Source organism: Phallusia mammillata, chromosome 7 (assembly GCF_965637545.1).
Source record: "Phallusia mammillata chromosome 7, kaPhaMamm4.hap1.1, whole genome shotgun sequence".
Taxonomy (NCBI): domain Eukaryota; kingdom Metazoa; phylum Chordata; class Ascidiacea; order Phlebobranchia; family Ascidiidae; genus Phallusia; species Phallusia mammillata.
In genome coordinates this window covers 7,165,651-7,187,525 of record NC_137258.1, presented here as the reverse complement: position 1 = coordinate 7,187,525, position 21,875 = coordinate 7,165,651, and the positions used below count along the sequence as shown (strand labels likewise).

General features: G+C 37.9%; 3 protein-coding genes and 1 long non-coding RNA gene across 4 annotated transcripts; all 4 read left to right on the top strand.

Annotated features, from left to right (window-relative positions):
• The first annotated feature begins 618 nt into the window (after positions 1–618).
• Positions 619–5,617, top strand: LOC145237355 (uncharacterized). Its single transcript, XM_080100171.1, has 16 exons — positions 619–1,144; positions 1,214–1,360; positions 1,449–1,565; positions 1,716–1,804; positions 1,950–2,136; positions 2,639–2,720; positions 2,793–2,893; positions 3,433–3,546; positions 3,784–3,913; positions 4,022–4,193; positions 4,258–4,437; positions 4,501–4,645; positions 4,750–4,796; positions 4,862–4,971; positions 5,083–5,183; positions 5,249–5,617. The coding sequence occupies exons 1-16, from the start codon at positions 1,058–1,060 to the stop codon at positions 5,357–5,359; spliced, it is 1,920 nt and encodes a 639-aa protein (XP_079956297.1). The 5' UTR covers positions 619–1,057; the 3' UTR covers positions 5,360–5,617.
• Positions 5,618–6,150: 533 nt separating this feature from the next.
• On the top strand, positions 6,151–7,249 carry LOC145202647 (uncharacterized). Its single transcript, XR_013853308.1, has 3 exons — positions 6,151–6,533; positions 6,631–6,747; positions 7,143–7,249. It is a non-coding gene; the product is annotated as an uncharacterized LOC145202647 (long non-coding RNA).
• A 3,806-nt stretch (positions 7,250–11,055) lies between these two features.
• Positions 11,056–12,669, top strand: LOC145237823 (uncharacterized). The gene is made up of 5 exons (XM_080100811.1): positions 11,056–11,116; positions 11,771–11,942; positions 12,023–12,202; positions 12,259–12,403; positions 12,499–12,669. The coding sequence occupies exons 1-5, from the start codon at positions 11,056–11,058 to the stop codon at positions 12,667–12,669; spliced, it is 729 nt and encodes a 242-aa protein (XP_079956937.1).
• A 4,633-nt stretch (positions 12,670–17,302) lies between these two features.
• LOC145237983 (galactocerebrosidase-like) lies at positions 17,303–21,872 on the top strand. The gene is made up of 8 exons (XM_080100997.1): positions 17,303–17,946; positions 18,235–18,507; positions 18,662–18,967; positions 19,151–19,521; positions 19,679–19,938; positions 19,991–20,130; positions 20,650–20,797; positions 21,271–21,872. The coding sequence occupies exons 1-8, from the start codon at positions 17,546–17,548 to the stop codon at positions 21,469–21,471; spliced, it is 2,100 nt and encodes a 699-aa protein (XP_079957123.1). The 5' UTR covers positions 17,303–17,545; the 3' UTR covers positions 21,472–21,872.
• Positions 21,873–21,875: the final 3 nt, after the last annotated feature.

Genomic DNA, 21,875 nt, shown 5'->3' with positions numbered 1-21,875 from the left:
GGGGGCCACAGGACTTAAAGGCTTACTTGAAGGGGGCCACAAGGTCAAAAAGTTGCGTGTAGGGGGCCATGGTCCACGAAAGGTTGGGAACCACTGATCTAGCCCATATTTTGTGCTTTAAAGAAAACTGTTGTTTTCGCTTTGGACGTCTTAATTGTGTTGTTGTCTTAATTGTGCCCAATTTTCTTAATTGTGTTGTTGTCCTAATTGTGCCCAATTTACTGCATGTATAAGGGTGGTCGTCCGTAGGACGGCAGGGTATAAGATGTTTTTCAAAAGGGTTTTCCAGTATGATGAACGTCGCAGGGCTGGATTGGCATAGAACAGTTGCAGGCTTTCGCTGCTCAGTGTGTTTTTAGCACTCGTATTTAAGTGTTTACTACTTTAACTTTGTGCGTGTGTCAACGTCAAGCTAGTAGAGTAGCAACAAAATCGTTGCTTGCTGTTCTGTGTTATTTATGTGTGCAAATATACGCCCATAGTAAAGCCACATGAACTTGGATAGTGGTCGTGAGCTGCTGTTGCAGAGTTTAGGGAGCTTTAGGGTAAGTAAGGTCGGTTTTTGAGCAGAAGGAATTAATATGGATCGGTAGGGCGTAAAGTTTAACATCCCATCCTCAATAATTGTTTGCAAATTTACGAAGCCGTTAAAATAATCCCGCAATAACCTCGATTTTCAGCAGGTTAACATTTAATACTTGACATTTTCTGCAAACTAATTAAGGCATAATAATACCAAGCCATTTTACCAGCTTGCTGCGATATTTTTGTCTTTGTCACGAGGCTTTTGAGATCTGCAAAGTTTCTGAAGATTTGATGGTTTCGGTTACTGACGGTCGATATCTAAAAATCCCCTTTAGAAGCAGCAGATCAACAGCGACTTATAATAAGGTTGCACATCTCCGTAACCCAATACCGCGCCTTGAAACATATCCATCTGACACTTCCCGGTGCGAGTTTTTCGCATCGTGTTTCAACACGCGGCTGCTTTATTTGCCAGATTGCCTGTGCCGTTTGTTTAGTATAGAGTTGAATCCAGATACAACAACAAGCAATTATGGGCGATGCAACAGTTGGTGTGGTAAAGAAAAAGGAAAGCGCCTTGCTGAAATCTAGCTACTTTTGCAAGGTTGATCGACGAAAGGTAAACAAGTAGTGTTTTGTAGAAAAGTATAAAGTTAATAGTAAACTTCAGCATGTGTTGCATTGACAGAAAGTGGATGTCGTACTTGAACTTTCCACCAGCACAAAAACTAGCAGGAACACTGTTTCATTCCGTTATGTTCTTGTCATTGATGTCAGTGGCAGTATGGGGTGGACTATTCCAGGCACAAACATTTGTCTACTTGACAGAATTAAGGTGGCCAGCAATAACATTACCATGAATGGTTTATGCTACGGATTTGATTTACCTAAATACACAGCCACACAAACTGCTTAATTTTCAGATTTTCGCTGAAACGTTTGTTGAAAACATGAACGACATGTCATGGCTTTCAATTGTGTCTTTCCATCATGAAGCAACAACCTGTATGAAAATGACTAGAATGGATCGAAATGGACGAGTAAGCCCCATTACCCAAAATTTGGTGCATGGGCAAATACAGTTGTTACAGTTGTTGAAAACTTCAATTGCTATAGATTTGAATACCTAAGTTGGAAAATCCAATGGTGTAAATTCTGTACACTAGCTAACCTTGAGTGGTACTTCACAGGCCGCGGCAAAAAAGATAATAGAAAGCCTTGAAGCGGACGGGGGAACCAATATCAGTGACGGTCTCTTCGAGGGCTTGCTAACAACAAGGTAAAGAATTGGAAAACGCAAACATATGTGTGTTGTTTAAGGCGTCTCTTCTTTGTGCCATATAACAATCCATTTCAATACCGAACTTGAAGTGTTTACTTCAGGAAAAGACCTTCGAATAACCTTTATTGTTTCGTTCATACAGCGGCGGTCGGCGACAAACTCGTGACTGTATTATACTCTTTACCGATGGCGAGGCAAACAATGGTATTGTTGAGGGCGGTCAACTTGTCACAGAGTACAATCAGCTGATGAAAACACTAGGAAAACAGAGTCGGGTGCCGATATCAGCTTTTACTATCGGCGATTACCGACCATACCTGCTTCGCGAAGTAAGAAAGACCAATTCTACAATTTTGGCATGCAAATTATTTCTTTCTGAATTTTAATGCTTGCCATTTGGCCGCTTGCTTTCAAAGGGTTCTATGCAACGTTCTATACAACCGTTAAATATCGTTTCATATTTCTAACCAATTCCAGACTTAGTTCTAAAAAAGTCTTCTGTGTTTTGGAACCTTAATGGAAGTTGTGGTCAACAAACAGCACAAAAATAAAAAAATAAAAAAAGTATTATACAAGCATATGAACAAAAATAATTGAATGAAATGTGCAGTAAAATGCAGTTGAAGTATAGTTGAAACATATATAACATGTTTAATAGCTTATTTGTTTTCAATTTGAAATCCAGGTTGAACGCAGGCCTTTGTTAATTAGAACGAACTGATCCCGTTTGTTGCAAGCAAAAACCTTCCTTTTATCCAACACTTGAACGAAAAAACAAAGCGTTTGTGTATTATGAAAGTGTTGACAAGAAACATTTTACCATTGACGCAGATTTCGACGCGTCTCGGCTGTGAAGCTTTTTATTGGCTGAACGAAGATTGTGATTTTGAAGCCGATCTGTTTGCGCCGATGTGTCTCAGGATCGAATTTCTTAGTTTCGATTCCCCTTTTTCAAAAAATCCCGATATTGATGGTTGTTGTTTTGTTTGTAGGGAATCCACGACTATCACTGATATATCTGTCACCTTGACATGTTTGGAGGGTGTCACCTTTTCGATATCCGATGTCTCCACGCAATACATCCAGGTTCTTGACTTAGTGACTTTAGTGCAGCGGTTCTCAAACTGGGGCCGCGGTCCTTTGGGGGCCCGCGATGCAATTTTGGGGGGACCGCGAAATGGTTGAAGTAATTCTATGTACTTATTTGGCGTCAGTTTGTGTCACTAAATAAGTTTGAATCATAGTAGAATTGAGAATCGACTGATCCATTGCCAAACAATAGCCTTTATAGCATAACAACTAACAAAAATATAATTGTTCGCGCACATTTGCATGTTTTTTGTCTTGTCTGTGATGTTACAAGCTGCGTCATTTTGCATAACTAGCTAAAATCCTGTAATCAACTTTCGTTTTTCTGAAATACACATTTAGGCTTAAGGACCGCGGGCCCTCGAATTAATGGCAAAGGGACCGTTTTGAAAAAATTATGAAAATGTTTGAGAACCACTGCTTTAGTGGATCACATGTTATGCTCTAATTAATTAAGATAGTGTAGATCGCTCGTAAGTGTATAGTGACAAATGCAAGTTTTTGCAGCTAAAACTTTTCACTTTTCATATTCACAGAGTGACCTTGAAGCAGAATCGTCAACTTTGGAGCTAACGTACTTCATACACAGCATTCCCCTTTCTATGAAGAAACACATTGTCATAAGCTTGCTTTTGCCACCGAACTGCGATGTAGGTACCAAAATAAGTCATCAGGTTTGGCCAAATACGTTCCCATAAATAAATCAATGTTAAAGAGTTCTAAAACCTAGCGGCCAAACCGCAATTGTTCGTCCTTGGCATAAAGGGCGTTGTGGCACCCGTGTTGAAAAACACAAATGAAAACACACCTTAAGCAGCATATAATGCAATGGCCGTATGTGCTTTTAGCTTGGAAGTACAATGATTCAATGTTGTTTTTAAATGTAGCTCGATGCAAAGCATATTTTGAGGGTGGACAAAACCTTTCTCGATTTCGAATCGCGCTTGCAAAAGTATACAGATTATTTGGAGTTAAGACTAAGAAGCATGAATGACATCTCGTCAAACACCGAAAAAGGTAAGCAACATGCCTAATTTTCGAAACAATACTTCGCACAGCAATAAAAACTGACTATAAGTAACTTATTTTGTATGGCATTCATTTAAACTTATTTTGTTGAACAAGAATCAAGCGAGCAGGCTGTCGAAATTCTGCAAAATACCTCAGCGTACTGCATGAAAGACAGCAAAGCGGATGACTCGTGGCAAGCGACACAAACATCGTACACGAAAGTCTTTCAGGAGGACTGTCGCATGCTTGCAGTTACCAACTTTCAACAAGCCTGCGTTATGCTCAGGTACACGATAAACTTATACAGTTGAACAAAACAGTTAGTCAAACGCATATGTTTCGTCTCACAGTGAAGAAAAACCAGATATGGCCGCTGTGCCAAAATGCTTTCAGGGTGCAACTGACGGAATCACAAAGATCAAAGAGCAGGTCAAAACGGCGTTGGGAGGCCACAACACTTTCTACAAGAACTTTTGTAAGGAAGTCGACAGTTTGATTGAGATGGTGCAATTTGGTGACACTGTGTTAACGTAAGTCATGATATTAAAAAATGATAACATCCAAACCAAAATATCCAACTCTCATAATAAAAGGACCAATATAAACTGGGGACGCCTGGCCTCAATGGAGTCGTCCTTGGCTTCAGAGATGCCGGCTGCAACAGGCGTGTTTGATCCTGACAAGCCTCGGCCTTTCATGACCAAGCAAGTTCAGAACAAGTTGGATAAATACAGGAAGGTAAAGGATTTGTTTCCCAAACAGACTTGTTAGAGCTAAACTTTACTTAAGTTATAACCATGCAACAATATTTGTATTTTTATTTATTTATGTTTTTTAAACAGTTTGTGAACGTAAAAGCGAGAAGGCGTCAACCGCAGAAGATTGTAAAGTTAGTTTCATTTATATACCGAATTTCGTCGAATAAAACTTTAAAAGTAACTTTTACAATTTTAGGGTCTTTCAAGCGCAAAATATGGTGCTTTCAGAAAGTTTAATTTATAAACGTCTTGGTCGTAAGGGTCAGAGTCTACAAGAGTTGATTATCAAGTTCGGAGGAAGGGCAGGTAACATGTTCATGGGTGCTGGTTTAAATACTAAATTTGTTTGAAATACAATACTTTATGTGTTTATTATTTTCCGTTTGTAAGTCATAATTGTATTTTTTAACATTATAGTGCCCCACATTGGTACAATGCACGAAGACACCATCCTCATTTGCAGCAAAGAAGACTTTGATAGGCGTTCTGGAAAAGTGCGTGACGCCATAAACAACAAGGTTTGGGATGTGATGAGCGGTGTGGGCAATATGATATAGTTAAAAACAAAAAATGTCTTTTTCAGGTTCCTATTGTAGCCGAAGGATTTGTTTACGAATGCATTGAGCAGAAAAAAGTTGTGGAACTTGATAAGTTTACCTTAAAAAACAAACCGAAGCAGCAAAATGTACCGTAGTCGTGGTACAGTTTAGGATTATAAACATTGGTTGTGATTTTTTAATTCAAACCGTTTTGGTGCATTTATATACAGTTTTGTTTGCTATAATTAACATTCTAATAGTGTTTGACACATTGCAATTGTTTGTTTTTATACGCTAATGTTTTTCTTTTTCAATTGTGTATGTGTAGTAAAAAAATTGTAAAAGTAGAGGACAGTATCTATAAGGTCGATAAGTACAAAGTATAACTGCAAATAAATCTGGCACCGTCAAAATGGTTAAATGCTGGTCGCTGCTGCATTGGCACTTTATATAACTTTGCTAGCTGCTCGACCTCAGGAGTCGTTATTGAGAGAAAACAAAACTATAGGCTGCTTTGTAGATCGCGGTTATCGCTTTGCAGCTACGCCGAAATTACAAGGTGATATGACAGTCGTGGGTCATAAAAAACATAAAGTTTGCGCACAATTAGTGAATTCTTGTTACCCGGATGTACGAAGTATGCCACAGCGTACTCTGATTGGCTAAACATTTGGATGTGAGAAGCTTGATGTCATGGGAAAGGTCATTTCGTCTCGGGGCGTCGTGCTAATAACAGTTGTTCTGCCAAGTTGTCCGTAGACGGCTGATAGTTTTGAAATTTTGGTTGTTTTATCTTCATTAAGGATTTTCGTCGTTTTAAAATTGGAAGACAGGTTTCGATAAAAGACAACATTAGACAGCAGTGATTGATTTGGGTTAGATAACGCCACTTAAAAGGCGAAAACTTTGGCAACAATTTTTAAACATTTTTGGTCAGAAGTCGTAATTCGTTTTAAAGTTGCATCGTAGTTTTCCGCGTGTCTTCGTTGTTTTACCAAACTAATTGGGAGTTTAGAAACCACATAAACCATGAGTGTGGCTGCAATTAATGTGGTTAGGCAAAGGGCACCAGAAAATGATTTGCTAAAGTCAAACTACTTCTGCAAGGTTGACCGACAAAGGGTAATCAATCGTAATTAAAGGATAAATAAAGTAATAAATTACTAGTTAAAATTATTTACAGAAAGTTGATGTCGTTGTTGAGCTTTCCACCAACCCCTCAACGAGCAGGGATACGGTTTCGTTCCATTATGTTCTTTTATTGATGTCAGTGGAAGTATGAGTGGGTGTATTTCAGGCACAAGCATTTCTCTTCTTAACAGAATTAAGGTAAAGGCATGTTCGCTCTTTTATACTACCAGCATATTATTATACTATCAGCATATTATTATACTATCAGCGAGAATTAGTCACAAAATGCTTTCAGATTTTCGCTGAAACGTTTGTTGAAAGCCTGAACGACTCATCACTGCTTTCGATTGTGTCTTTTACTGATGTAGCAACAACATGTATGAACATGACTAGAATGGATCAGAGAGGACAAGTAATTAAACCTTATTATATTGTTATTTCTATACAATTGAGTGTAAATCGCAGCCAATGCTACGAAGAAAGTTTACGTCTGTTACAATATTTTTCAAACTTTTAAATGTTAGATTTTTAATTCGTCATGTTCCTGAGTCCTCGCAGTCCAAGACGAATACATTGTTTAAGAATAAAACACACCCAATTTTTTTGCTGTTTTTGATGGAACAAAGCAAAACTGCTTGTCACCGGAGACCCAGAGCGTTCGATATAAATAAACACATATTCTGTCGCATGGTCTGACATCAAATATAAGATTGTAATCGGACAAGAACCTGTATGGGAACTGTACAATGGTTCAAGTAAAAAATACAAAATACAGTTTCATTGTTAACACTAAGTGATCCTTCACAGACTACTGCAAAAGGCATAATACAAGACCTTCAAGCGGATGGGCCAACCAACATCAGTGATGGGCTTTTGAAGGGGTTGTTAACAACAAGGTGAAGACAACTAAGACATAATATACATTCAATGGAAGTTATTAAAAGCTAGTACAAGATCCGTTAAAACGTTTAATATTTGATTTATTTATACCTAGCTTTTATGCAAAGACGTTAGGTGAGAACGCAAAGTTTATTGTTTTGTTCAGAGGCGGTCAACGTCAGACTCGTGATTGTATTGTACTCTTCACCGATGGTGAAGCCAACGAGGGCATACTTGACGCCGGTCAACTCGTTCATGAATACAACAGCCTAATGGACATGCTTGAAAAGCCGAGCCGGGTGCCGATATCAGCTTTCACTATCGGCGATCACCGACCTTATCTTCTTCACGAAGTATGTGTTTAAACCTTGATTTGTAAGTAATTCTTACGGGTGATGTGGCAATCCACAAAAAACAATACAATTCATATTTTGCTCTTGAGTTGCCGCGTCCTATATGCAGTTAATCAGTATCGCTTCATTATGTATACCAGTGGTTCTTAAACTTTTTTATATTTTTTCGTTCCCTTTGCCATTATTTGGAGCGCTCGTGGTCCTACACCAGTGATTCTTAAACTTTTTTAAATTTTTCGGTCCCTTTGCCATTATTTGGAGGGCTCGCGGCCCTTAAGCCGAAATGTGTATATTAGAAAAGCGAAAGTTAATTGCAGGATTTTAGCTATAGTTGTGCAAAATTGATACAATGATCCAAAGACAGCTTGAGACATTACAGGCAAGAAAAAAAAAACATTACAATTGTGCGCGAACAATTACATTTTTGTCATTTGTCATGCAAAAAAGGCTATTGTTTAACAATGGAGACAGTCGATTCTCAATTCTACTTCGATTTAAATTGATTTAGTGACACAAACTGACGTCAAATAAAATATAGAAGTACTTCAACCATTTCCCCCCCCCCAAAAAAAAAATGCCTCACGGACTCCTAAAGGACTGTGGACCCCAGTTTGAGAAGCGCTGATGTACACGTTATTCACCAATTCAAAGTCATGCAAGTGCCTTTTTACAAACCAGCAGACAAAAACAACAGCTTTGCGTTGGTTTAAACCAAACATTGTAACAATAACCAAACATACGTTTGCCAAAAAAGTTGATTTGTCAGTGTTGACAAGAATCTCGTTACAACTGACATAGATTTCAACACGCCTCGGCTCTGAAGCTTTTTATTGGCTGAATGAGGAATGTGACTTCGAAGCTGATCTGTTTGCGCCGATGCTTCTCAGGTGGAACGAGTTAACTAATTTAAAAAAATAAATTTTCCTCATCGTATGGTTATTTTTGTTTTGTTTGTAGAGAATCTACGACTATCACTGATATATCTGTCACTTTGACATGCTTGGGAGGCGTCACCTTCTCTTTATCTGATGTGTCCACCCAGTATCTCCAGGTCATTGATTGCATCTAACATTCTGTAAACCCTATTTAACTCACTACATCAAGCCATTGCCATTATTTTTTTTTGTTTAAAATGCGACAATCTCCAAACAAACACTTTAGAGCAGGGGTGTCCAACCCGTGGCCCGCGGGACACATGTGGCCCGCAGGAAGGTTCTTAGTGGCCCGCGTGGTATTTTTGGAAATGACTCCTATTGGCAACCTAATCTCCTACGTAATTTATGGCGAACTTTTGTTCCGAAAAATTGGCATTTATTGTTTGCTTTATTTCTTTGTTAATAGAGTAATACACAACTTTTCAAGTTACTTTGATTGCGTTACAATGCACATTGTTACGCATCACAATTTCTACATTGTTACGTCACAATCTGACTCGTGCTACAAGAGTCAGTCAGTAAGTTTCTTGGTTCATTGAGATACGTCTGGTATCAGAGACTCGCGCAAAACGCATTTAGCAGTAAAAACATTTTCCGCACTCTGCAGTGATATAGATTATGCCAAGCAGGAAACAAAAAGCAAGTAACGCTATCAGAACTTTCCAAGAAAGGTTGACATGTGACTTATAAGTCCCCTGTAAGATCAGTAGTTTATGACAGCCAGATGGAAAAATAGCTTCGCATTGCTCCATCGTCCATTTCACCGAATATTGCCAAACTAGTTAGAGAAAAATAGTGCCAAACTTCACATTGAAATGTCGACGTGTTGGAAAAACCTTGTTGACTTTACTATATCTTGGTGTGTTTATTGTTCTTATAACTGTAAACGAGGATAATAGACATTTTTAAGATTAGAATTTCGGTGTGAGGATTTTAATTAGAAATTATAAGACAGCTATTTCTAAGATTTTTCAAATTAGCAGTAACTTTCAAGTGGCCCGCGCAATCATTCGTAAACCGCATGTGGCCCTTTGGCCAGAAAGGTTGGACACCACTGCTTTAGAATGTGGTTTCCAAACTTTTTCATATTTGTTTCGGTCCCTTTGCCATTATTTCGAGGGCTCGCGGTCCTTAAGCCTTAATGTGTATTTCATAAAGACGAAAGTTGATTGCAAGATTGTAGCTAGTTATGCAAAATTGCGCATAACAATCATCCAAAGACAGCATGTGACATCACAAACAGGACAAAAACATTACAATTGTGCGCGAACAATTGCATTTTTGATAGTTGTTATTCAATAAAGGCCATTGTTAAGCAATGGAGACAGTCGATCCTCAATTCTACTTTGATTTAAACTTAATTAGTTGCATAAACTGACGCCAAATAAGATCATAGAATTACTTCAACCGCTTCGCGGTCCCCCCAAAATTGCCTCACGGACCCCTAAAGGACAGCGGACCCCAGTTTGGGAACCGCTGCTTTAGACGCAAAACTCTTTTCCCGCTTTTACTTTCCATATGTAACTAACGACAATCTATTTGGAACAGAACGACCTTGATGCAAGATCATCAACTAGTGAGCTGACCTATTTCATACACAACATTCCGAGGTCCATGACGAAACACATTTACGTCAGTTTGTTTTTGCCACCGAACAATAATGTAAGAGCGGCAACACGTTTTTAAACTTTTATTCCACGGATTTCGAACCCACGACGCTCCAGGGGACGAATCCTGATTAGTTTTTCTATGTCTGTGTGTGAATCAGGCGCGACGGACCAATCAGGCTAGTTTCATCAAATGCAACGGGCGTCAATGCTTTTTAGAGTCATCGTACGACAATTTATGTTTACAGAGACATTTTTTTATTAAATTAAGCTCGACAGAAAGTACATCTTGAAAGCAACCAAAACCTTTCTCGACGTGGAATCGCGCCAGCAAATGTCTACAGATTACTTGGAGTTAAGACTAAAATGTATGAATGACATCGTTTCTCGCTTCGATAAAGGTTGTCTAGATTTTTGTAATATGTACAACATTAGTGAATAGGTCAATAATATTGCAATGAAATAAAACCATACATTTTGAATTTAATCATGCGACCGTAGTCGCTTTTTTAATAATTCTATTAATAATTAGCTGTAGCAAGTTTGTTATTAAGGATTAATGATAGAGTTGCTTAAAAAAGTTTTTATTTAACGAAGATTATTTAACTGCCAGCACACAAGCAAAAATTAGCTCAAATAAATTTACAATATTGTTTACCAAGGATTATACAGTACAGCAGGGGTGGCCAACCCGCGGCTCGCGAGCCGCATGCGGCTCTTCGCCTGGTTTTATGCGGCTCTTAAGTTGTTGGCGAAGTTTGGGGCCATTGTGTATATTTGGGTTAGTATGTGGAGATCTGGTACAAAAATCGTTTAAAGCTTTAAAGCTTTAATAATTTTGCTTTTGAACAAACTTATTATCGGTATGGTCACAAACCTTGCTATAAAACTGCAACTTTATGTGGCAAATGGCTTGATTATGATGGCATATATTCAATTGTGAACAATGAATGGTTGCTCATTTCGGGTTATGACTAACGTTATATTTTATCAGCAGTTTGTCTTGGGTTTGAATTGAGCGATTGTTGGTGGTGAATGCATTAATGACGTCGCAATGAACTTAGTTTCGCCAATTTGCACTTGGGAAACATGCGCGTTAGATGAAAATACCGCAAGTTTTTTTCAGCAGGGAAAATCTTTTAAATAAACAAATTTTTGTCAAGTTAGCCTTCAAATTGGCAGTGAAAAAAGATTTTAGCAATTCACCAGAAATGAATCTCACCGCACGTTATTTATAGAGTGTGAAAAAAGGGGTATTTTAATTCATATGTTTTTGTTTGATGGATTCGTTGAAATGAGAGTTTTGTGTGACAGACAGTGTTTGCCATGACCATTTATTGTTGAAAATGACTGGCCCGTGGTCTGTACAAGTCTAATTGTGTCATTATTATGTTGGTGTGAGACATTAGGAATAGTTTTGGCTAAGCACAGGTCTCTGTGTGTGAGAAAAGGACGAGCCATTTAACCAATGTGCTTATGTGTATAATGTGGCTCTTTGTGGTAACACAATAAAAAATATGGCTCTTAGGCTTTGACCGGTTGGCCACCCCTGCATTACAGCATTGTAACCTAGTAATATAGGCTACACCTAATTTTTGCTCAGAATGTAACAGAACAAACATGACATTTAATGAACTATAGAATACATTTTTACTCATCAGAATCGAGCAAACAAGCTGTCGAAATTCTGCAAAATACCTCTGCGTACTGCGTTAAAGATAGCAAAGCAGACGATTCATGGCAAGCCACACAAATAGCGTACGCCAGCGTCTTGCAGGAAAACTGTCGTCAGATTGCAATCAACAACTTTCAGCAGGCGCGTGAGCTGCTTAGGTACAAAGCATGCTTACAATTTAACCCAAAAATTTTCATGCACAAAGTGATTTGTTATGACAAATAATTATCTTTCACAGTGAGGGGAACTCTAATGTGGCCAAAGTGCAAAAATGCTTTCAAGATGCAACTGACAAAATCACAAAGATTAAGGATCAGTTGGATACGGCATTGGGAAGTGAAAACACTTTTAGGGAGAACTTTTGTAAAGAGGCAGAGAGCTTAAAGGAGATGGTACAATTTGGAGACACCGTGCTAACGTAAGTTCAGCCGACTATATAGTTTGACAAACAAATGTTTACTATGTTGTCACTAGGACTAATATTAACTGGGGACGACTGGCCTCGATGGAGTCGTCTTTGGCTTCAGAGATGCCGGCTGGAACAGGAGTGTTTGACCCTGACAAACCTCCACCTTTTATGACACAAGATGTTCAAGATAAGCTGGGGAATTACAGAACGGTAAATGCTTTGTTTTAATTACAGGTGTTGCTTGGCTCCAAGTTTCATTAATCTCATTTTGTTAACTTAATTTCTTTTGTTATTATTTTTTGCAGTTTGTAAAAACAAAGACGGAGCAGTTTGTGACCACAACAGAAAGACGTATTGATCGATATGACTTTAATCAACTAAGAGGTAGGTTTTATCCAATGCGAGCAGAGCACAAGTTGCGGAACTTAAAAGCTGAGTCTATTAAACAACGTTACGAGAGACATGACACATTTTAAATTAATAAAGAATCTTAAAAATCCAAAAGCAACGACATTTAATGCCTTTATGTTTTTAAACAGTAAACCATGTAACGAACTGAATTAAGAAACATGAATCATTTTAAGAAAAGAAAAGAAACCCCCTTCCAAAAGCAATGGTATTTGAAGCATGTAACCAGTGCCGAATAAAGGGTCTGCTTGCCTGTAGGCACATTTTATAAGTGACCCGAAAATCAGGGTTGCTAACTAAAAAGTTAGAAAATTTGTATTTCTACTGATTTTAAAGTGGCCTGGATTTTTGACTGACCTAGTGTAGGCAAGTGCCTACTTTGCCTAATGGTTAATCCAGCACTGCATGTAACGACCTTAATTAAAAACGTGAATTATTAAAAATATAAAATAACTAATCGAGTAATAAAGTGAATCATGTATCCGATTTATTTAAAGCAGGAGTGGGCAACCTTTGTTACTGTAGGGCCAATTATGAATGTCAAAATTGGATCGCGGGCCGCACATGTGCATCACACAAGGTGATTTTGCTTTGTTTCTTACCAAATATGCTCAACTAAGTATAATTCGTATTTGATTCTAGCCACATTTTGCCAGATCGCAGAAAACTAGCATCAGGCGCATTAATCAGCTCAAAAATATGTAATAATTGGACTTGTTTGCCAATACTTTTGAAATCCAAGCGTCTCTGCGGGCCGCACAACCTTTAATGAAGGGCCGCAGGTTGCCCACCCCTGATTTTAAGACTTTACATTGGTCTTCGCGCAACGCTTGAGTTTCCTTACTCACTTTGACTTTCACACACGTCTGTTTATTGTTTGCAATACTCCAGTTTGCTTTCGAATGCTTAAAAGTTTTACTTACAACACGTTTCAATTGCCTATTTCATACTTGGAAGACCTATGATGCTAAACGATATTATGTTTTAAAGAAGCGTTCTGGGCACACCCCATTGTGCAGGCTGTAGTTTGGTTCGGCAATCGTTTTCGGTGGTGAAGTTCGAGTTGAAGAGAAGAACAGTTCTCCCCTGACCATCGCGTTGTAATTGCTTGCATATTGTGTGCTGTTTTGAACTGTGCTATTCCTTTGTAAAAAAAAACTGCTCATAAGTAAAACCACATTAACTCGGGTTGTAGTGTTGAGCTGCTGTGGCAGGATTTGGAAAGGTTTAGAGTTAGTAAGGCAGGTTTTCGAGAAGAAAGAATCATTGTAGATCAATTACGGTTTTAGGTTCAACATTTCAAGCTGAAACGAGGTGCTTTAGGGCCTATAATCGTGGTCGCGAAATCCATGTCTGATCGACGCAAGGCTCGAAACCCCTGTCTGAACGACGGAACATCCATTTTGTTAACGGTAGTGTATGTTTGCGTGTTTAAGTTTCGGTTGCACAGTTGCGTAACCTGATATCGCGCTTTAAAAATGCCAACCTTTCATTCGCCGGGGCTAGATTTTTCGCCCGGCTGCCTGCGCCATTTGTTAGTATAGAATTCAGAAACAAACAAGCAGAGGGTGAGGCAACAGTGGATGTGGTAAAGTAAAAGGAACGCCCCATACTCAAATCTAGCTACTTTTGCAAGTTTGATTAATGAGAGGTGAAAAATTGTTGCAGAAAATGAGTTAGTAGTTAACTTCAGCATGTGCTGCATTTTCAGTGAGTAAAAAAATCCTTAGCAGTTGTTCAAAATTGCTTCTAAAATGCAACTGATGAAGTCACAAAGATTAAAGAGCTAAAAAGGTAAAAATCGACATTGGCAGATCGCAGCACTTTCTACAATAGCTTATGTACAGATGATTGTAAAGTTGGAGGTTCTAAACTGAAATTCGTCGAACTTAAGTTTAAAATCAAATTTTTCATTTTGAGGTCTTTTAAGCGCAAAATATGGTGCTTTCCGAAAGCTTAATATATAAACGACTTGGTCGCAAGGCCCAGACTCTACACGATTATCAAGTTCGGAGAAAGGTTCATTTTCGAACTTCATTTTGTGCATTTTCCGTGTGTTATTCATTCGAGTGTTCTAGTGCCCCACATTGGCGCAATCACATTACACATAATCATTAGCATTTAGGAGGAAACTAGAGTTTAATCTGAAAGTGCATGATGCCATAAACAACACGGTTTGGAATCAGATAGACGGCGTGGGCAAAAAAATTAATTCCAAATTTACAAAACCAATGTAATGTTACTTGACAAAAAGGCATTAAATGAGGTTCAGTCATGCATCACCATATGAAGTGATGCGTGAAGGCACTTGTTGATTTTTTTTTCTAAATGTGAACTCGTGACTAGTGGTGTCAACCGCGCCGCGTGAGCGGCCGCGCAATTTTTTTAGGTAATTTTTTATGCGCGGCCGCGGCATTAATAAATTTTTATGCAGCGTCAATGCCGCACGCCGCGCAACTTGTGTAATTACTTTTGCTTTAAAAAGGTCCTCAACTTTTATGTACACAGGTTTGATACGTTTTTCTGTCATGATTAAGCAGAGCTATTGTGAAATAACAATTGGCTGTATGCCTTTAGAATTTTAGAGTAAACGTAAACGTTAAATTAGGGTTGTTCGAATTTTTTGTTATCAACAACATGAACACAGCGCAAGTCAAAAAAAGTTTGGAGGCAGGCGAGCTCTGTATTATAAAAAAATGCGGAAAATCCAGCATTTGGAACACTTTTGGCATAGTGGCAGAGAAGGCAGGAGCAGAATCTTCGGCTTCCAAACAACTTCCGATGGTAGCATGCAGACAGTGCTTGAAGTGTTTCAAGTATATTAGCCACACGACAGGCACAACCCACTTAGCCAGACATGTGGAACAAGGTTGCAGCAATGAAAGTTGCAAGCAGCTTAAACTCAGTTTTCCTAAAGTAAAATTACCAACACAGGCTAGAAACGACGTTATTAAAGGTGCAGCAGATCTTGTGGTTAAAGATCTCAGACCATTTTCATGTGTAAATGGGCGTGGAATGAAGAACTTTGCACAGACTTTAATCAATGTAGGCGCAAAATATGGACAGGTGAATGTTTCAGATGTTTTGCCTTCAAGAAATACCATCAGCAAGTATGTAAAAGAGTCAGCAGCAGAGGAAAGAGGTAATTTGATTGCAAAATTAAAGCGGGCTATACATTGCAATGGAGGAGTCGGCATGACTGTTGATTTATGGACAGATAGCCATAAAAAACAAAGCTATATGTCATGTACTGCACAGTGGATCGAAGAGGGATCTGTTAGACAAAGTGCCATATTTTGTGAGCAATTTTCTCCATCTTTTAAATCTGCAGATAATATTAGAAACGAATTGGTAAGAAGCTTAATAAAGTATGGTTTTACAATGGAGTTGATGAAATCAGTTACTTTTGTGTCTGATAGAGGAGCAAATGTAAAAAAGGCATTAGAGGTTTTTAACTGGCTACCATGCTGCTGCCATATTTTAAACACTGTATTGTATCATGTCTTTAGAATAAAACCTGCAAGTATTCTGTGCAATGATAATGAGGAGAATGAAGAAACTTTACTGTATGATGAAACCTATTATAGTCAAATAAGTTCTGTTGTGAAACTGCTCACAGAAGTGAAAGATTTAGTTACTTACTTAAAACGGAGCGGCCTTGCTTGTATGCTGACTAGTTCAGTTATACAGGAGTGTGAAACAAGATGGAACACAAAACTTGCAGTTCTAATCAGTGTAAACAAGGTGTTTGATGAAATAGAAACTCTTTTGATTGAGAAAGGCCAACAATCTCGACTTGAAAATATTGACATTGTATTAATGAATGAACTTATTAATTTTCTTTTGCCTTTCAAACAAGTATCGGAAGCAATGGAAGGTGACAAGTATCCTACCATACATGGTGTGCTTTTGTGGAAAAAAAAATTACTGGACCACTGTAAAACACTGCCAACTAATACTATAGTGTTGAAAATGTTAAAATTAAAATGCACTCAATTGATTAAGAGCAAATGGCCAAGTCTTGACACCTATAAGATTGCCCTTTTTCTATTTCCTAAGTTTAAAAGTTTGTCAGTTCTACCTGTGGAATGTGCAGTGGAAGTCCCAAATTTAGTAAGGGAAAAATTGGATGTGAATCAATCTTCTTCTAACAGTGGTTTTCAGCCCATGCTGTCATCTGACCATACCTATCAAAATGTTACACAAAAAAAGAGAAAGTTTGACTTTGCATTAGATTTTAATGACTATGCTGATACTCCAAATACTGAACAAACTTATGATGAGGTTACAAAATATATCCATGCTGACTTTTCTTCTGAGTGCACAACAGGTGCAAATCATTTAGGAGGTTTTGATGTAATTAAATTTTGGAACCAGCAAAGTTCATTGTTTCCTAAGCTTGCAAAGTTTGCAAAAAGTGTTCTTTCAACACCTTGCTCATCTGCTTCTTCAGAAAGGGTGTTTTCATGTGCTGCGAGAGTGTATGAAGAAAGGCGGAATCAGTTGCACCCAGAATCAATTAATGCAATTGTGTTTTTAAATAGTTTTTTAAAGGAGTAGTGGTTTATTTTAAGATTGTTGGTTTGTTATTTGTTGTTTAAAGAATTTATGACTTTGTTACGTTGTTGCTGTTTGACTATTTCATGCAAAGTAGTTGATTTTTTAGATAACATTAATACATGTTTAATGTTGCATGTTTTGCATTACAGGTTTAGGAACTGATGTAGGGGTTTATGATACAATATTATATGCGGTGCGGTGCAGTGTCAACAAAACTTTTGATAAGGGTTGCAGCTTCGGTGCGGTTTGCGAACAGCTTGGAATTTTGCGGTGCGAACAAAATTTAAAAAAACTCTGTCCGCGACATCACTACTCGTGACTAATTGCAGCTGTTATGCATGTAATGTCATGTCAAATAGTTGAACGAATTTTTCTCCCTTCATCATGATGGAACATTGTTTAAAATTTGCTGTTGTACTAGTATTGCTAAACTTCATTTCGGCATTTTCACATAACGAAGACAGAAGAGTTATTGAGTTTGAAAAAGAGTTTTCAAAAACGGTAGGAAACTTTGATCAAGACACGTCGTATCCCATTAATGACAACGGTGGTTTTGCCCATAAATTCAACGGGATTGGGGGGTTATCTGGTGGTGGAGCCACAAGCAGATTGCTTGTGAATTATGCTGAGCCATACCGCTCACAGATTCTTGACTTTCTTTTTAAACCCAACTTTGCAGCCTCTCTTCACATTTTGAAAGTTGAAATTGGTGGTGATGCTCAAAGCACAGAAGGCACTGAGGCAACTCACATGAGAAGTGAGAATGAAGAGAATTACACAAGAGGGTAAGAATTTTTTTATAGTCCAAAACGGCAGATTCAATAGTTGGTCTGCACTCTGCAGAGTAAGGCAGCTGCTGACTTTTTTTTAAGTGCACACCAATTTTTTCGGGTTGCTTGCAGAAATTGTGCATCAAATGCATTTCATTGTCCTGCCTTAACCTTATTTGGTTGCTTATCTGATCGTCTGCTAAAATTTGTCTTGTGCACGGGACATGATGCCCCTGCTTGTGAACTGCATTTCTCTGCAGACTGAGTTTGCACAGCAACACTAAATGACCTTGATTTATTTAGGTATGAATGGTGGCTAATGAAAGAAGCGAAGGCAAGAAATCCTGACATTACACTCATTGGTTTACCGTGGACTTGGCCATCATGGATTGGGCAAGGCACTGTTTTGCCCTATGAAAACAAAACTTTAACTGCAATCTATATTATGAAATGGGTTAAAGGGGCAAAGGAGCACCATGGTCTTGCAATCAACTATGTGGGCATATGGAATGAAAGGCCCTACAATGTTGAGTACATAAAAACACTAAGAAAGGTGTTGGATGAAAATGGTTTCAGGTAAACCCTCTTAGGTTAAATTTGCAATTGTTTTTCATTTGCATTATAATTTGCAAGATATGTTGGTGCCTTTTTGGATGCAATTGATTGGTATTTGTATGTGTTTTCTCTTTTAATTTCCTAAACTGAACTTTATGTTCCATTCTTTATGTAGTGATGTTGGAATTATTGCCTCCGACAATAGTTTTATTCCAACTTCTGAGTCAATTCTGCATGATGGTGACTTAGCAAAGGCTGTGGAAGTTATTGGTGCCCATTATCCGGGAACATACTCAGGAACAGTGGCTCAGGAAACCAAAAAGCCTTTGTGGGCCAGTGAGGATTACAGTACCTTTAATGATGCTGTTGGTGCCGGTTGCTGGGCTAGAATCCTAAATCAGAACTATGTAAATGGCAATATTACTGCAACCATTGCATGGAACCTCATTGCAAGCTACTATGATGATTTGCCATACAAAAGGTATGTAGTAAAGTATTACAAAAGATTCTGGTACAACTAGGCAAGCTGTATATGTGACTCAGTAGAATTTTTAATTTACTAAAAGTAATTATAGGCTATGGTTTAAAAATCATTATGCAATAAAATGAAGACTCTAACTTATGCTTCACACAGATACAATGCAAATATGTGATCATTTAACAGGTGTAGTTTACTCACAGCCAATGAACCATGGAGTGGTCACTATGAACAGGTTGGACCATTATGGGTAACTGCACATACAACCCAGTTTACTAAGCCAGGATGGTACTACCTCAAAACAACTGGCCATTTGAGCAAAGGTGGAAGTTACGCTGCATTAACAGATGGCAAAGGAAATCTGACCATAGTTATTGAAACTCTTTCACATGATCAATCCATTTGCATTCGACCACCACTGCCCTCTTATGATGTGGCTGACCAAAATGTTACCTTAACTTTGGGTGGTAGTTTTAAGGGAGTAGTTAAAGTATTAAATATGTGGCAGAGTCAGCTTGGCCAAGCGTCCACCATTGATAGTATGTTTGTAAACAAAGGTAAGTCAAAAAGGTAATATTGTGTAGATGTTTGCATATAAAGCAAGCATGTTAAATAATGCAAATATATTTTTGTTGGTATAACACCCCATTTGCTTTTTAAGCTATTATTTTTTATATTTTGCTTGTTATGTGTTAATTAACTTGTCTTTCTCAGGAAAGGTAACCGTGGGATCGGAAGGTGAAATATCTTTGTTTGTTCCTACAAACATGCTGATTACTCTGTCCACCATCAACACAGCGATGAAAGGTTCCTATCCAATGCCACCAGCATCTGCAGCTTTTCCATTGCCATACACTGATACATTTGAATCAAATGGCTTTAGTGAAGCATACAACTTTGCTGACCAAAGTGGCAAGTTTGAAACATACTACAATGCATCAGCTATGGATGATCACAAATGGACATTAAGACAAGTAGGATTTTTGTTGGTGGAAGTAATTTTTTTCTGGAAATTTTTAAATTTAGGTGGTGACTGCGAGGCCTGTCACATGGTGTGATGACCCAGACCTTGGTTTTACTGTTATTGGAGATTACAGCTGGTCAAATGTTGCAGTCAGTGTTGATGTTAAACCAGAAGACACATATGGGGTTTTTGTTGCTCTTAGGTAAGCAAAGTTACCTACCACTCGCTCAAATTGATAAATTGAAAAAATCTGAACCTAATTAATCAAATATTAATATCTTCATGACATAAAATTACATGGAGACAGTGGTGAGATTAAGCTGGTTTGCACCGGTTCTATAGAACCATCTTGCGAAATTTTATGAGATCAGCGAAATGGTTAGCATTACTAGTTACTGTCCATGGACTTGACAGAACCGGCTGAAAAATATGACTTTTGTGATAGAACCAACTGATAAAATATTTGAATCCCACCACTGCATAGAGATATTGCCCAAATTGGAGAACATACACCAAGAACTACTTTTATTAACCAAACCACCTCATTAACCAATAGTTGTTTGTTAGATCAAAACCATGTGTTTGTGAAATATGCTATTAAGCACACCCAAAAAACCTGTTTAAAATATCAGTCAAAAAATTGAGAATCAAATGTAAAGCGTCCTTAATGTTAAACTTACCTGGAATATAAGAGAGTACAGTAATTTGAATTGTGTGGCAGAGTGGATAAAGGTGGTTGTGATGCACGGGAAGCCAGTGGACTCTTTTTGTGGTTTATGACAAACAGATCTTGGGTGTTAACAACAGATATTATGCGTGAAAATCGACTTCAAAGGTGTGCGATTGGATGGGAATGTTGGGTAACAGAGGTATGTCAAACTGCTCTTCAGCTATGTGTAACTTTTTGTGCACTTTAGGTCATTTTATGTTCTTGCACAAGTTACACTTTCGTTGCAATATTTTAGGCCTATCGTACGACCTCTTTTTGGAGGACATGTCATCAAGTTGTCCTTCAAGGACATTAAAAGATACCCAAATGTCCTTCTTTTTGATTTTTTCTGTATTTACCTAATACATAAATAACAAGTGTGCCTTTAAAACCGATCAAAGTGTGCGAGTTGAAATTTATAGTATAATTGAAAAGGTAAACATCATCTAAATTGGACAATAATAGTTGACTGTGTGTGAAAATTGCCAAATATCTTCCTTCATTTTGTTTGGGCACAAAAGTAAGTGTTAGAATTCTTTGTCGGGAATGTGTCCTCCTTTTTGGTGATAAAAATATGGTAGGCCTACAATATCGTGATATACTTCATCTTGTAAATTATATTGGGTGTTAAAGTTCCAGGAACAGGAATGGAACCAAGTAACCTTGGAAGTAAGTAAGGACACAAATGTTGTTGCATATTTAAATGGAGCAAAAATATTGGAGCACACTATAAAGAAAGAGGATGCTGTTCCAGCAAATGGATTCGCTGCTCTGGGCACAGCTAGTTTTGGGAAAGCACAGTATGATTCATTCACTGTGAAACCGTCTACTTAAATTTGTGTGACATAATCCCTTAAACTTCATCTTCATTTCATACTAATTGATGTTGCATTCAAGCTAGGTCTGAATTTATCAGTCACTCATGATGCAACGTAGTATATTATTTTTCGGGCTTCAATTTGGTCCATGCTTTGTGATTGATTTTTTTAAAAAACACGGGTTCGGTTGTCTTTGAATTACAAAATACCTCTCACTTACATGACATCGTTTTTGAACGCCTGAAGAGATACAACATATCGTTCTGGCATGCAAATATTTAATCACATGTTGATTTTCATATTTACTGATTTTGAAGCAGTCAGGCTAAAGTATTTGTGTACTTTTCTGCTTATTTTATATTTCGCCGTGCTTATATATGCAATCATGTCATGAAATACATCAAACTTCGTGCAATATGC

Coding starts and splice junctions, on each gene's coding strand:
- LOC145237355 (XM_080100171.1), top strand. CDS start 1,058: ATGGGCGATGCAACAGTTGGTGTGGTAAAGAAAAAGGAAAGCGCCTTG. Junction 4,797..4,861: donor CAACCGCAGAAGATTGTAAA/GTTAGTTTCATT, acceptor TTACAATTTTAG/GGTCTTTCAAGCGCAAAATA. Junction 4,972..5,082: donor CAAGTTCGGAGGAAGGGCAG/GTAACATGTTCA, acceptor TTAACATTATAG/TGCCCCACATTGGTACAATG.
- LOC145237823 (XM_080100811.1), top strand. CDS start 11,056: ATGAATGGTTGCTCATTTCGGGTTATGACTAACGTTATATTTTATCAG. Junction 11,117..11,770: donor TTATCAGCAGTTTGTCTTGG/GTTTGAATTGAG, acceptor TTTACTCATCAG/AATCGAGCAAACAAGCTGTC. Junction 12,404..12,498: donor AGCTGGGGAATTACAGAACG/GTAAATGCTTTG, acceptor TATTTTTTGCAG/TTTGTAAAAACAAAGACGGA.
- LOC145237983 (XM_080100997.1), top strand. CDS start 17,546: ATGATGGAACATTGTTTAAAATTTGCTGTTGTACTAGTATTGCTAAAC. Junction 18,508..18,661: donor TTGGATGAAAATGGTTTCAG/GTAAACCCTCTT, acceptor TTCTTTATGTAG/TGATGTTGGAATTATTGCCT. Junction 18,968..19,150: donor GATGATTTGCCATACAAAAG/GTATGTAGTAAA, acceptor ATCATTTAACAG/GTGTAGTTTACTCACAGCCA.